Source organism: Micropterus salmoides, unplaced genomic scaffold, assembly GCF_014851395.1.
Source record: "Micropterus salmoides isolate LMB-PRFRI ecotype aquatic unplaced genomic scaffold, ASM1485139v1 Ms_hic_scaffold_8, whole genome shotgun sequence".
Taxonomy (NCBI): Eukaryota; Metazoa; Chordata; class Actinopteri; order Centrarchiformes; family Centrarchidae; genus Micropterus; species Micropterus salmoides.
Window position 1 is genome coordinate 8149501 of NW_024044570.1, and position 16207 is coordinate 8165707.

Genomic DNA, 16207 nt, shown 5'->3' on the forward strand with positions numbered 1-16207 from the left:
GTTGCACACAGACATAAAGCAATAGAAATTATAATAGAAGTAGGTAGGTAAAGAATATATAAATATAAAAGTATAATATAAAGAAGAAATATAAAGGGGTATGGATATGTACAATATTTACATTATTGACAGAATAAAAATGAATAAATAGATAATAAATAGAAGCAGAATTGCAGAAAAGAATAATGCACACTGAATATTAAAACAGAAAATATTGCACAGAATGTGAAGTTTGGCACTACAATGTGCAGTTAAATAACTAAGTGTCCGTGTGTTAGACAATTCGTGGGAGGAGTTAAAGAGTTTGATGGCCACAGTCAGTAATGACTTCCTGTGGCGCTCCGTGGCACATTTTGAGGGGATGAGTTCTGCGCTGAAAGTGCTCCTGTGTTTGAGCTGCACATCATGGAGTAGTTGGGAGACATTGTCTATGACATGTAGCGTAGACAGCATCCTCCTCTCAGAGAGTCCAGCTCCACTCCCACAATGTCACTGGCCTTGCGGATCAGTTTATTGAGTCTGTTAGCGTTCGCTACCCTCAACTTGCTGCCCCAACATGCAACAGCAAACAGGATAGCACTGGCCACCACAGAATCATAAAACATCCTCAGCATTGTCCAGCAGATGTTGAAGGACCTCCTCCTCCAGAGACTGCTCTGGCCCTTCCTGTAGAGGGCTTCAGTGTTCTTGGCCCAGTCCAGTTTATGTCAATGTGGACTCCCAGGTATTTGTAGTCCTGTGTGCACACTTTAGGTCTCTGTTGTGATTATTGGATCTGTGTGACCATATTCCTTTACCATTATAATTATTACTATTATCAGCAGTGCTTGAAGTGGGCGGATACTATTATCTGAAATTATAATGAATACACTAACATTAGCCCTAATCTTAGGGCTAATGTTAGTCTTATTTGTGAAAGAGTTCAAATGACCAATTCTCTATAATCTATCTCTAGGCAGACCTGTAAATATATTAGTATTATACTATGGGGAAGGTGCGGTACCAGCGGATGTGCCAACATGCAAATGGGAGATTTTTTCCACTTGATTATCAGGCTATGTTTTTTCTTGTGTGTGTTACCTTTTCCCCCCGTTTTCCTCTGTGAGTGCTGTAAAGCTATATTTAGAAAAACAGCTGAGTTGACTCTCTCTGTTAACCAAATGAATGCAGCCTACAACAATCAGACACCATAAACAAGAGTACATGTCAGAATACCAGGAAATAAAATACAGTAATAACAATGAAAGAGCTTAAAAACAATATTAAATCATGACAGTAACTAAGTTGTGAATTAACGTATCCATGAAGTAAACGTTCAAGTAAAAGTGTGCGACACACTGCGACGTCATCGAACGGCGCCCTTGTTGTGTCAACACAAACGGAACCCAACGGTGAAGCTAGTGATGAAGTTTGGACGCCAACTCCTGACTCTGATGTTGAGTGTTTGGTATGAAAATAAGCTTCTTGGTCCCATATCACGATAGAGGGTCATGTTTATCTGTCTTATCGTTAGAGACGGTTTGGCATGTTGAATGTTTAGTTAAGTGCAAAGTAATGCTGCTCCGCGTTAGCGAGCTGCCGTTGAGAAGTGCCGTTAGCACGTAAGTTAGTGTTTGGGTTGAGGTTCATTGGTGGATTAACTGTAACTAAAATGATGGTGTTGAAAACGAGCCGCTGAAGTGTTTCAAAACACCATTATTGCTGTCATTCACCACAGTGAGGGTAAAATGTTCAACGACCGCGCGGTTAGCTTATTACATAATGCTAATTTAGCTAATACAGTTGAGACGCAGTTCCTGCGAGTACGTTATGCATTTGGTTGCTTATCTGAGTTTCCATCGATGATTCGCCACTTAATCATGGGTGTTTTTTTTCATTCTACTGCGATCTGAAACTTCGTCGCTGTAGAAACTGTGTATAGGCTCAGTTGGAAGCTGCTATAGGAAGTATTATTGTGTTCAGATGATGTGACATGGTGTGTTTCTAACAGCTGGTCTTTCACTTGAGATTAACTGAATCAAACTGTATGTCCATAAATATGTGTGTACTTTTCGTTTTGGCATGGCCCCTGAGCACCCTGTGGTTTTTCCAGTTTAATGTGGCCTGCACAAAGACCTGATTTGAACTCCAACCGCCTTTGGGATATCCAAGAACTTACTGCAAGCCAGGCCACCAGTGACCAACTTCACTAATGTTTTTGTGACTGAATGGGAGCAAATCCCTGCAGCCACCCAGGTTTAAAAATCTCAAGAAAAGGCCTTACAGGCTATGATAGTTGCATGTTAATACCCACGGCCATGGGACATGTTCAACAATCAGTGGTCATGTAGTGTATTTTAAAGTTACTAAGCAACATAATTGGTCTGTGTAATGTAATGTAAATTCAATTTATTCATTTCCATCTTCAAATGGTACATTATTGGTTTTGGTTTATAACATTTGTTTACCAGTTTACCACCTTCTGTCAGGGTTTTAAAAGTCAATTAAAGCAAATGTGATACATATGAAATTTGGTCCACACTTGAATGAGAGTGACACAGCAACTGTGTTTAGACTAAACCACAGCTTCTGACGAGAGAGCAGTCAGGTTTAAGATACTATGATCTAGATTGTTCCTAGCCTTTCAACCAGCCCACATTTCAGATATTTCAGTGATTCAGATATAATCATGATTGAGTAAAGGCTAGATTGTCACAGAGAAATAAATAAACTATTACATATAATCCAAAAAAATGACTTTTAACTGTTTATTTCACACCACGCTTTGCAGAACTGCATGAGGTGCAACCTTCTGCCAGTGCTGTTTTGTAATTCTGCTGCTGCCAGGATGGGCCAGCAGCTCTCAGGTCAGGCGGTGATGACCCGTCTGCCTGAGAAGCTGGTGAAACACGCTGGACTGGTACGTGACAGCGGCTATCTAACCTACGAGGAGTTTCTGGCAAGAGTGGCTGAACTTAACGAAGTGTAAGTGACACTCTGTTCATACATAATATAGCTCTTACGGATGGGCGATATGGCCCTACAGTAATAGAGATATTAGGGTATTTCTGTGATAATGATATTCTTGATTCTTCAAGAAAGAATTTAGTGCCAATTCATAACAGAAGTTTTCTCGTTATCTCATTGTACTTTTCACAGAGCAGGTCTAGACCATACTCTTTGTAATAATTCTAACAGACACCCAACAATTACCCCCATTAGCAAGCTCTTGGCGACACAAGCAAGGAAAACTCATTTTTTAGGAGGTAGAAACCTTGAGCAGAACCATGACTCATGGTGGGCAGCCATCTGCCGAGAGAGAGAAAAGCAGTGTGTGTTTGTAGGTGTAGCTGTGTTCATATTCTGTAACCGCAGTAAAAAAACTGATGCAGAAGGGTTTAGTGAGTTTAACTTACCCTCTCTTCTGCTGGATCTCTCTCAGAACGGCCAAGCTAGCTACTGGACAGCAGAAGCACCTGCTGTTTGAGGTGCAGCCAGGATCTGATGCCACAGCCTTGTGGAAGGTGGCTGTCAGGATCCTCTGTACCAAGGTGAGACCAAAGAACCTTTTGCACACACATCACATGCCAACAAGAGCATCTGCTCACACCTTTAATTTTGTGTTAAAGTGATTATATCACGGAGAGAGTGTGGCCGTGGATATTATTGGGTATATGTGTGATAATTAAACCTCATTCAGATGACAGCTCATATCTAGAAGCAGGTCACCTGCTGCCATCAGGTATGAAATGTTAGCTGCATCCCCATAAGGACACCTACAGCAGTTTATTTATGGTCTCCATCTCTGATGAACTCATTTGTGAGTGTTAACATATTTTAATATAGGTGTACACTTAATTAAATGTTGTGTGTGTGTAGCACGAAGGAACTAAAAATTTCATTTTGTTATGCATCCTTGTGCTGTATAATGACAAATAAACTACCTTGTACCTTAACTATTTTACTGGTGCCTGTTCTTAATTTATCTGTCCCTCTTATATCTGTGTAACTATTCTGTCTTTCTCTTCACCACTTATTCATTCACAACAGCAGCCCCATCATTAACAGGGACCAACGTTTTATCAGCACGTAGAGACAGGCTCTGACCTGTCTGATAGCATGGGCTATCTCGTCTATTTTCTATTATCTGAAAGGTTCCAGCTCATGCCAAAAAGTATCTTAAGGTATCTTGTATCAAAAGATAAGCATACCTACCTAATAAGTTCTCTCTGTGCGTGGGAGTTGTGAGTCAGTATTTGTCTTCATAAAGGACAAGGGTGATATGAAATTATTGCAGGCAGTAATACTAATAGTTGAGTCATTCTGCAATTTAATTTGAATGGGAACACACTACTGCGTTTGTGCATCACTTGATAATTCACATGCCAGGTATAACCAAACTGAAACTGCATGAAGCAGAACCAAAGCTGGTAGATGAACTGAACCAAGAGCTTTGATCTGCTCCTAATTAATACTACACGTTTTTCTAAACATGAATCACTTTCCCATGATGATGAAATGCTATTTCAGATGCTTTGTGAGACAGTGGTCCCACAAGAATCTTTAGACATAGATATTAAATTTAAAGATTCAGCAGCTGGAATTAAAAAAACAAGCCCACATTGGTTAAACCAAAATATTTCAGGATAGTGTAGGATTGTGACTGCATGCATGTACATACATACAGTATACTATACCAGTGTGTTGTATGATTCATGTGATCGCCTTTGCCTCCTCGCAGATCAACAAGGAGAATGGTATGGTGGAAGCATCACGCATCATGAACCTGTATCAGTTCATCCAGCTGTACCATGACGTCACCAGCCAGGCGGCTGAGGTTCTGTCTGCAGAGGGCGCCACCGAGGGCCCGTCTGCCCAGCTCCCCTCCACAGACTCCTGTCAGGCCAGCATGTGGATGGGCAGGTAGGTGCACATGAAGCGGCCCCTCAAACAGTCAAAGACCATGTGACTAATACAGTATTTACCTCAGAGCTTCCTTTGGAAAGTTTCACTTACATCCAATGTTCTGAGCAAAAGACCCTTTGTGTGCATCTTTGAGGCCTTATGTGTTGAATGCATTTTGTATTACATTACTTTTTTACTCTCCTGGTGTTGGGGTTCACAGTACTACTGTAGGTGTCCTAAAAGTAAAAATGTCTTGACCGGTCTGTTTAGCCATGACATAATAATTCCAGATTGAGCTGGACTAATGACTAAATGACCATGTGTAATGTAAGGTAATGGGTCACAGTGAAAAACTGTGATAATAAAAACTAAAAGATAATTATCAAAGCTTTGTTGCCTTTTTTCTCGATTATTTTAGCTTTTTTGTTTTGTTTCACAGAAGAAGCTGTTATAAACTGACTGTACACTACCTGCTCAGCACCAAACGAGAGACGTTAGACAGACGAAGTTAGCATCTAGCTTAGGGTTGGGTCAATAGACAACAGACATAACAGTGTTGACTGTCATCGTGATTATAACCCCTGCCACCTGCTTTTCACCTGTCTCGGACTTCTCTTAAACCCACACTTTACTGTGTTTGCAGTAAAAGACCAGAGCAGGGATGTGATTTTTGCGGATTAATACACACCTGCGCAGTGTGTATCACAGTCGATCATCACTGGTAACTTGTTGGCAGTAATACTGCAATATTACTTTTCCCAGTAAAGAGAATGTAACGGATTACTATTTCCAAAACAGTAATAATATTACAGTTACTAATCAAAGTAACGCTGCTACTGAACGCACCATCCCTGACGTGAATGCGCGACCACGCTGCAGCTCAGGGACACCGGACCATATGTTGTTCAAGTCAGCTGTTAGCCAAAATGCTAAAAGAAGACAGGAGAACAGGGAGAGAGAGGTATTTTCGACAGCTGTAAGTAACGTTATTGCCATTACTGTGTTGCAGTCTAAGATGCAAAGAACATTGGGTAAATATAAATTGGGTATGTTTTGATTATTGCTTGTTATAGGCTATGTCTAATGTTTACTTTGACTTTGTTGACACTTTTCTGTATGAATAGTTGCTTTTTAAGTTGTCCTTCATGAGTTATAAATTAATTTATTGGGAATTGTTGTGACAGGATTTATATAGCCAAAGGCAGTTTCAGACGTCTTTGATCCGCGGGTTTTTTTCTGCGCTCCTCATCAACAGACAGGCAAACAAGCGCTCTGCGAGGTAACCATGGCAACGGCTTCTGTGTAACTGGCGCGATCCCGTGAAACTGTTGCGGTCGTTCTCCTTTCACGCACACGCCTGCCCGCTGCCAGAGTCAAAATGCCAAACTTTCTCCTACAGTTTATCAATAAACAGAGACTGATCTGCTGTTTGATCAGAGTTTCCTGAATACTTTCTTTAGCAGTTAGGTCACCACGTCACCACAGGCAACAACCTTTGCTGCTGTCTCTTATTCATTAAAAATAATTTATTACCTTCTACTGAACTAATTTGAAAGTTAGTAGTTATATTATTTAATTATAAACTCAATTGTTTCATGTTGCACATTAGCTGTTGAAGTTTGGTAAAAAATTAATACAAAATAATAATTATTATAGAGAAGTTGCGATGGAACAGTGGATTAGACACTTGTCTTTGATTCCCACTGCAACACATCCACCAAATAAGTTATTGTCATGAGTCCTGCTTTACCATCCATGTTATAATAGAGCCGCCTGCAGTTTTATCGGGGTGTGGGGGGGTCTCTGTATATTTTCCTGCTTTTTTGCCCAATCACATGCCTGCCAGAGGTAAGAGACCAGAGGTGTGCCAGCTTTTTCCAGCTTTTTCCACCCACGATCCCTTTTCGAGGCAGCAGGTGTGCCGTTTACCAGCTTGTTAATGACATAGCCAATAAAACAACCAAAACCAACATCTGCACTCTGTTGTTCACTGTTGATTTACCTGGTCCGTGTCCAAGACTTGAAACGTAATACAAAGTTATTTACTTAGTGAAGTCTTTGCGTGAAACACTGCCTTTATAAGGTGACGACTGGCCTGATATTGTGAGCGATTAGTTGTTCAGTGTCTTGCCCAAGGACAAGTTGACATGTGGACAGAAGGAGCAGGGGATCGAACCGCCAACCCTGTGATTAATGGTCACCGCATTTCCATCAGGAGTTGTTGTCCTACTCACCACAGGTGTCTGTATTAGAAAAGGGGTTCTTAAATGTCCCGCAGGCTGCTGAAACGAATTTGCAGTTTATCCCCTGGATGAATTCTCATCCACAGGAGGAACTGGGGGAGGCTGAGGGGATCATTTTCATGCTTTTTTTTTTACAACACTGAAGGATATTTTTCTCAGGCAAATCCTTTTAATGCAAGCCTTCAAGATTCATCCAGCTCCAGTCATTGCATTCCAGAATAAGATGATTAGTTATCTCTGTTCTGTTTGTGTGCCCGTGCAGAGTGAAGCAGCTGACTGATGAGGAGGAGTGTTGTATCTGCATGGACGGAAAGGCCGACCTTATTCTGCCCTGCGCACACAGCTTTTGTCAGAAGTGCATTGATAAATGGTAAGATAATGGATCAAGCTTGATTTCAGTCATTCTTCTTTTGCTTTGTAAATCATTTGACGTTATCACAGATATCATGTCAGCCATGATTTGTACAAACACTAACCATTATACACGCTGTCTCTGTTTTCCGCAGGAGTGGGCAGAGCCGAAACTGTCCGATATGTCGTCTACAAGTAACTGCTGCCAATGAATCATGGGTAATGTCTGATTTTCCCACAGAGGACGACATAGCTGGCTACATCCTTAACTTGGCTGATGAGGCGGGCCACCCACACAGGCCTTAACACACAGCACACTGAGCAAACTACTGTACATGACAAGGGAAATCGACCCATACCAAGTAGACTTTACATGTTGCATCACTAAATGTCACCTTCACTGAGGAGGAGATTTTCTTTCCTTAAATATCTAACAATGCAGAAGAAACTAGCAGGGTTTCCTACTCCTTATGTTCTTAGTGACTGCTTCAGAAAATCAAACCTTGTCTCTTTTAAGTCCTATAAAAGTATCGTAGATGTGTTGCTTTATGGGAACTGTGTGTGATACATTGTCTGAAGTGAAAATTCAGTATTTGTAATATGTTATAATAAATTATAATTTATTCATTTAACACACAGAATAACCAAAAGCACAAGTCTTACAGTAAATGTTGGGTTAATTTAACCAACGTGGAAGAAAAAGACCTGCCTTTCATGTTAATATCAATGGGACAGAGGCTGAGACAAAGTAGGCGAACTTGTATTCAGAGAGGGTTGATAAATGTGACTCAAATATTCATTGTCGTAAAATTTGAATGAATAGTTTGACGTTTTGGGAAAATACACTTATTTGCTTCTTGGGGAGAGTTGGATGAGGAGATCGATACCCTCTCAAGTCTGTCTGTGATCTACAAACCTACAGCCAACAAATTCAAGACACCCAGTTTTTGGTCAAACTGTAAAACCAAATTTATTTTGCACCCGTATAGCGGTTCTGTGATCTGTACAATATAACCCTGCATGTTTATATCCCACATGACATGCCTTATGAGCCCTGTTATGTGAACCTGTATAAACTGATGTTCTGGTCCAGTTCAGAACCTGACAGTGACTGACAGTCTTTTGGGTGTACAGGACTAAATAGTTTTATATGATTTTAATGACTTTGCTTGCTGTGGTGTCTCATTCACTTATGGAAATCACCACTATTTGTCATCCTCTATATATTTTTTTAATTTACAGTCATTTTGTCAAGGTTATTTTAAAATGATTGCTGTAGAAGTACTGTAGTTTACATTTCCAAAAGTCTTGTCTTTGCTTTGCTCTGCTTTGTCATGCCTGCGATGAAAGATAACTGATTTATTGAGGTAGACAGCTGGAAATAACAAAGAATTTAAGTAGAATTTAAAACTACAAAATAGTTTTATTTCCAGATCACATAAATCACAGACAGCACTTTTACTTTAAGAGCATGTAGGACTAAATTCATGCTGTAGTATTTCATAAAATGTGAAAATGTAATGACCCTAATTTTCATTAGTGATACATTTCTATTTTACTGAAATCTAATGCATTTAAAGTTGTAATGATATGGAATGCTAATTTAGCATTTTGTTGTGTGACATTCTCCAAGTTAATCCGTTTTGTATCACATTTCGATCATTTAACAGATTTTTGCAAATATGAGAAAATAACTTCAGGACTTACATGATATAAACCTTTTCATTACCTGGATATTTCATTTTGTTCATTTAATAGACTATAAACATGTGAATTTTAATTTGACCAAAAGTATATTTTGGTTGTCGATGGTGACAAATCGCACTTTTAATCCTTACTGTAGTTTTCTCTGTATTTGTGCATTACAACAACAGATGATTTCCATCTCTGTGGTGGAAAATATAATCTGACGCTGTAATTCTTTTACAGCAGTTGAGGCCAGGCAGCAGTAAGAGACTTTCTTCGCTAAATTTAACAGGAGCTTATTCAGAGACAGTCTGATCTAGGGGTCGCATTACTGCATGGTCCATTCAAAATGTATAAAACAAAACATTTAATATATTAGAACAAGTTAACTTTGGTTCCAAGGCCTTGATTCATAGTAGATTACTATAAAGCTTGTGATATCTACATACACACATTGTATGTAAATTTGCTGAATTGAAGGAGTTGTAGGCCTGTTGAAATGAATTGATCCTTACTGTATTATCCTTAATAAAGAGATACTCACTTTTTGCACTTTGACTTTGCGTTATGTTGGATGTTCAAAAGGTTGAAATTACTTAAATATCTTATCTATTGAAATATTTAAAAACAAGTTGTATTACTGCCATTTATCCATCTCATTTAAACATGCTAAGACAATATTAAGCAATAAAAACTTAAATGCTATCATACATCAATGATGTAACATTAAAGCTATGTACAATACATTTTTAAAATTTTTATGTCCTAATTTCATACATTATTTTTAATGATTTCTCATCCTGCATGTTAGGGAGCTACTTGGGGGGCATCAGTAGATTACTGTTTAGATGATAACCTATGTTTTTTTTCAATCCATTCATGCTGACTTGGTCATTTTGATATGTAAAAATGATGATTAAACAATTATAGTTAAGTGGTCACATATAGCACACAGACTGCATTAAACATGGACATACTGTCCCTAAGGTAATTTGGAGTCACTTGGTCACATATGTAAGCTACAGAAAAGAATGCCATTATAACAATATTAATATAAAATAGAAGAAACACTAGAATCCATTATGAAGAGGTATGTCTTATTTGTCCAGTTTAGTAGTAATTTTTCGTATTAATTTGGTCAATTGAGTATAATTTTCTATAATAATTTTCACTAAATATTCAATACAAGTCAGCATGAAGGGTTTTTTGGGGGGAGGGATCTGTGTTTTTTTTGTGTGTGTGTCAATTAAAGAGTAATTTATTGATGGTCCCTAAATCAACCCCAACGGTTAAGCTCTGGGGATACGAGGTGAGCTAACCGTTCTCCAACTGCCAACGCAGGTGGAAGAGATGATAAGACGCCGCCGCCGGTGTAACACCAAAATCTGTGACCTATCAGATTCTGTGACTACACCCAAACGACGATGTTTTCCTAACCATAACCAAGTACTTTTGGTGCCTAAACCCAACCAAACTGCAGCTGTTTCACATCGTCAACAAAGCCTCTGGCGCGTAACTTGCCATTTGGTTCACAGAATTTGATAGGTCACACATTTTGGTGTCACACCGGATCCGGAGTGAATGTCTGTCGAATATCCACATAACCTCAACCTAAGAGTAATTTACTGTCTAGGCTCATTACATTACTCCAACCCAACATGGTCGAGTTTGTACCTCTTGATGGGGCAATGAGAAGTTCATATTCCCACCGGTAAGTTCGTATTTGTTCGTGGCCGTGTTAAGGGCTAAGCTAACGGCCATCACGGGGATCAGGGCTAAGCTACTAACAAACCGCTGTGGGGGATTGACATTATCTTTGCGGGATTGGGAAATCCACGCTCATTAACTTAGCTAATTTATTAGTATTTAGCTAATGTTAGCAAATGTTGATATTTTTGCCCGCTGAAGTGTAAAAAATGTAAGTACTGGTTGACGACGTTTGATAGACTATCAACGTTAAGTTTCCTCATTTTGCTCGTGGTTTATTAAAATAAACTATAAACCGACCAGACCAGATAACACTGGAGGCAGGTGGACAGAAGACCATCCTCCAAATGTCTGTCTTAAATAAAAAAAAAAAAATACATTCAATATCTTTTAACACTAAAATTAGCTAACGTTGGCCAACTTCCAGTCAACAAATGTGTCAATACTTTACATGGACATTAGGGAGAAATGTTTTGTTGTAGTTAAGTTACAGTTGAACAACCTCCCCCTCAATGTGAAAATTTCCCTCAACATGTCAGTTAGCATTGCAAGTTAGCTTTTTGTTTTAATTGAAAAGCAGCTAAGATGCATTTAAATATTAAAAATATGTAATCGTTCATTGCTTTTTTAGGACTTTGAAAGTAAGCACTTGTAAGTCAGTGTTTGATCATAAAAATTTTATGAAATTTGTGTATGGAATTGAAACTTTTCCTCTTGGTTGTTGTTAGCAGACAAGGGATTACTGTTAAAGGATGTGTTACTGTTGGTTCAACTCAGACAAAATTTATATGATGGGTAACGTCATGGACATACTGTAGGCAGCACAAATTGAGTTGAAAAAAAGAGATGCAACAACATTATGGCCTTTATTTACATAAAACTGAGAAATAACAAATATAATCAGTTCTTTTCACAGTTGTGATTGTAACAGATTGTGATACTGATTTCACCACAAATCTAGTTTTAATGCTTGCTCACACTTGCACCTGTCGTAAATATTTGCCTGGCCTCTCATTCACTTCTGTTGCAGTGGTGCAGTGGTACAGTGCAAAAAGGCAAATCTGTAACCTTTTAGTAATTTTATTTATTTATTTTACTCTTCACCTATCTATAGTCCAGATAAAGGCCTTTGTGACATGCATATATGTAAGTGACAGGAGGAAAAAAATCACCAGACATTCCAACCTTGCAATTATAAAAAAACTCAGAGAAAATCATTTTATATTCTGCTTCTGCACGTGTAAGTCAGGCTTTGTGGCGCCTTTTCATACATCTAAATACACAAGCACAAGTCACACCCTTCAAAATAAAATAAACCTCAATCTCAATAAAACTAAGCACACAGTGATTGGCAAAGTTCATGACAATCAAAAATGGTCTAAAAATTAAGTTTTTATCATGCTATATGAAGTACACCACCCCATATTTCTGCACCAATGTCAACAATGTAAGAACCCCTTTTTTTTCAAATCTTGGTCAGGATGTTTTGTAAGAATGTTTTTTTTTTTTTCAAAAACGCATGTGCTGCCTATCCTATGCCTGTTCATCCCTGAGGAAATATTCAGGCACAATTTGTGCCATGGTCAATTACTCATTTGAGCTAGCTCCAGCACCTGTCTTCACTGCATCCACTGAGCTCAGGAAACTGAGCTCATTGCACAGTGTCTCATGGCGGTAGGCCATGCGGATTTGGGCCACATTTGTTCGCCGAATGTCGTTGCCCTCCGGTCCATGCTGTAGGTAGTTGGGACCAATGAAGTGTTTCTTCTCCTGTGAGTGAAAAGGTGAAAGGAAAAGATGTATTGGACAGATATGAAAACCTTTTCAGTATGTGGCAGGCTCTTTTTTTCCCAAAGCAGGTAGTGGTTCTGTGGCCTCAACATTTTGAACTGTTCCATCAACCGTTATGATATAGCAAGGGATAGAGAAGAATTTATGTACGTTTGCATATTTGAGGCTGGGACTGTACAAAAGAGGAAGTGCTTCTCATTATAATGCAGGTGGGGCTAATACTGTAAATGCACACAGTGTAGTTTGACCAGTAATTAGCTCATTCAGGGAAAGGTTTTATACAGCTCGTCTACCAGAGAGAACTTAAGACGTTTGTTTTTCAACTGTAAAATGTCTTTTTCAGTACATATTAGTCAAAATTCTTAAGATATATTAGTGTATGTTATATGCTCATGCAAAAAAAAGGTTAAGTTCTCAAATATAGGTTTTGGCTGGGGGCCACAAAAAAGTTGGACTTTACCTCATGTGAGAGTCCGCTCTGCAGTACACTGTTTCTGGCTATCTCACACAGATCACAGGTGCTCAACTTCCACAGCTGGGCTGCGATGGCGTACTCCTCCATCAAGGGCTCCTGAAAAGGTTAAAAGGAACATTTGTGACAAATTTTGATTTTAGGATCTGGGTTAAAATGTGTTTCCCATTAAAGGGGATATGTAGATGGATACTTTGTATGAGAGTGATGCTACAATTTCTCATGTTCCAGCTGCTCAAAATATATGATTTTATGCTTCTCTTTGTCATGTATCACGGTGAACTGAATATCTTTGGGTTTTGATCTTTTGGTCGGACAAAACCTCACATTTGAAGACATCACCTTTGGCTCAGGGAAATTGTGATTGGCATTTTTTCACTATTTCATAGACCAATTGAAACAAAAATTGTCAGATTAATTGATGGACACTAATAGTAGCAGCCCTACCTACTATGTATTAATTAGTGTTTCATTCTACCATAAGTGAAGTCTTGTTACTCCTGTACCACATACTGTGCATGAGATTCACACTGATTACTTAATTAGTTGCTCAGATGTGTCTTATCTTGTCACTTCAGCTGATGATACACAGGGCAACTTTTTGCTGGGCAGTCTTGCTAGTGGCAAGTCCAACTATGTTTTGAACGTATAGTGGCGGTGCAGGGCAGGTGGCGGAGTGGTGGTGGAAGGGGATTACGGTAGTAATCTTTATATTTAATTACCATTTACGGCAACGTTGCCCAGCCCGCTTGCTCTAAAAGTTGCTCTGTGTATGATAAGCTTAAGACAAATTCCTCATTCTGCTGTAGTTGGTAATTATTGATTAAAGTGATACTCAAGGTGAGCAAAATAAGTTGGAGGTTAATGTGATTCTGATGGCGAGATTATTATATGATCCATTCTCGTTCCTGTGGTTCTGACCTTGGTGTAGTGAAACTGCATGGGGTCATCAGTGGACAGTGACACACACAGGCCCTTCTGTAGAAACTCTCGTAGAGGGTTCTTGGAGTACTCCAGGAACAGGCTGTTATTGCTCAGTGGGGACATGGCGATCGGGACCTGGGCCAGGTAGTACAGGTACTGCAACACTGGACTCTGAGGAGGAAGAGGTGTAGATATCAAAGTAATGTGAGTAATGCTATATATTAATTTGAGGGGCTTTTTCATACATATACATTTCTCAGGGTACTGCTAAGTGATTAAGTGCATAATGATTCAACTTGCAGTAGATCCACTTCATAAATTCTTTCAAAATTGCTGGGCACTGCATTTTTATTTAGATTTGTTATTTGTAACATGGAACTAAATAGTGTTTACTCCCAGTAAACAGTCAATATGTAAATAGTAAACATGGCCAAATCATGGAGACCGCTGAGCATCTCTTTCATAAATGTATTTTAGTCTCTTCATGAAATTTAGGGCCGTGTCCAAAGCGTTTTTTTTCCAATTCATTCCAATGGGAGTGCCGCGTTTTTACAAGGTGGTAAAAACGCCAGCAGCGTGACGAGGAGCTGGGCGCTGAGCGTTTTTTCCGGTCGCCAAGAGTGGAAAAATGTTCAACTTTGGGGAAAAACGCTGTGCTTGAAGAGTAGAGTGTCGGGACAACGAGTACATCTTCTCTACCTGCTTCAACCTTCTCTTCATACAGAGCAAGGGCCAGAGCAAGTACTCTGCTCTGTGTTTTTTTTACATCCAGTAAAGTTAGGTAGAACTATTTGCTATGTAACGCCAGCTGCTCTTCTGAAAACGCCCAGCATAAAGCGCTAGCGGGTGTTTTTGAGGTGCAGCGTTTTTTCCAACTGCTTTGATTGCTATGATACATAAAATCCGAGGAAGTGATGCTGCAAATACTTCTACCTAACTTTACTGGATGTAAAAATGTCAACACAGAGCAGAGTACTTGCTCTGGGCCTTGCTCTGTATGAAGAGAAGGCTGAAGCAGGTAGAAAGAGAGGACGGACTTGCCATATGTGGGTTCGGCGAGTACCACCGTTTAGTCCAAGAGCTGAGAGAGGTTGGATGAAGCCCAGTTCCAGGATGGTAACAGTTGCTACATTGTGGTATTTGTCCCGCCCCTCCTCTACTGTGATTGGACGGCTGGGCAAAAAGTGACAGTGACCAGCGCAGCGGTTTTCCCAAAGTTGAACATTTTTCAACTCTCAGCGACCGAAAAAAAATGCTCAACGCGGAAAAGAAGCTCAGCGCCTTGTCACACTGCTGCTGTTTTTACCAGCTTGTAAAAACGCAGCGCTCCCAAAAAAAAAGACGCTGGCGTCAGAAAAAACGCTTTGCTGGACACTTAGCTGACTGCCTCTCTGATTTGGTCTTATCAGTCATGCAAAGCAAAAACACGATGCTACTGACAGAATTTTAGTTTCAGTATTTTTATAAAAATATTTTGTACTGTGTAAACATTTATAGCCTACACTTGTACTGTTCATGTTGCTGTATTTACAGTACTTTGCGATGACTCCCTGTCTGTTTTCCGCCGTCACAGTCTTGTTGTACTCCTGATTTACTTTCAGTTCCACTTCGATGTCGCTCAATGCAAAAAAATACCTGGTGTGGTTATTCGTCTGTATTACTTTCATCTTTCGCAAAATCTTCTGCAACTGCGGCGTACACCATCTGGTTCATGTTTACACCGACAAGGGCATGCCCAGTGTAGGTAAATGTCCACCAGATGTGCGTTTTTAAGTCGTTTTAATGTAGACTGAGATCAACTCTGCTACGCAGCTAAAACGCTGCTGTGGAAGATCGTATTCGTTATAAAACTGTTTAAAAAACCGTAGTAGTGTAGATGTAACATCACCCTACTCCTATCTCTACTCCTCATGTCAACTCTCCCGTTTTCCCTGCAATTCTTGTATTTTTATAAAATCAAATAAAAACCTGCTGGCCATATTTAAAGTGTTTTCTACTCTCTCCTCTGTTAAAGACAGTGGCAGTAGGCCTATGTAAAAGATAGACTATGCTTCTTGCACAAGGATTTAGTAAATGAAAACAGCGTAAGTGGGAAGTGCGACAGTAATAAATGTCTGTGCGAAACAGTGCGCTTTATAGTTTTAATAAA

General features: G+C 39.4%; 2 protein-coding genes across 2 annotated transcripts in view; one reads left to right on the forward strand and one right to left on the reverse strand.

The window, feature by feature from the left end:
* Nucleotides 1–1349: 1349 nt before the first annotated feature.
* rnf141 (ring finger protein 141) lies at nt 1350–9722 on the forward strand. Its single transcript, XM_038705388.1, has 6 exons — nt 1350–1447; nt 2771–2964; nt 3422–3530; nt 4721–4902; nt 7390–7497; nt 7634–9722. The coding sequence occupies exons 2-6, from the start codon at nt 2777–2779 to the stop codon at nt 7782–7784; spliced, it is 738 nt and encodes a 245-aa protein (XP_038561316.1). The 5' UTR covers nt 1350–1447; nt 2771–2776; the 3' UTR covers nt 7785–9722.
* A 1996-nt stretch (nt 9723–11718) lies between these two features.
* Nucleotides 11719–16207, reverse strand: part of ampd3b (adenosine monophosphate deaminase 3b) — a 29720-nt gene continuing 25231 nt past the window's right edge. The window contains exons 14-16 of the mRNA XM_038705389.1: nt 14056–14229; nt 13123–13233; nt 11719–12641 (exon numbers count right to left, since the gene is read on the reverse strand). Coding sequence (XP_038561317.1) covers nt 12459–12641; nt 13123–13233; nt 14056–14229 — 468 coding nt within the window. The 3' untranslated portion in view covers nt 11719–12458. The remainder of the gene's footprint in view (nt 12642–13122; nt 13234–14055; nt 14230–16207) is intronic.

What these genes read in the sequence shown, in the direction of transcription:
- rnf141 (XM_038705388.1), top strand. Translation starts at nt 2,777, where the DNA reads ATGAGGTGCAACCTTCTGCCAGTGCTGTTTTGTAATTCTGCTGCTGCC. An exon ending in GTGGCTGAACTTAACGAAGT is followed by an intron (nt 2,965 to 3,421) that starts GTAAGTGACACT and finishes GATCTCTCTCAG; the next exon opens with AACGGCCAAGCTAGCTACTG. An exon ending in TCAGGATCCTCTGTACCAAG is followed by an intron (nt 3,531 to 4,720) that starts GTGAGACCAAAG and finishes GCCTCCTCGCAG; the next exon opens with ATCAACAAGGAGAATGGTAT.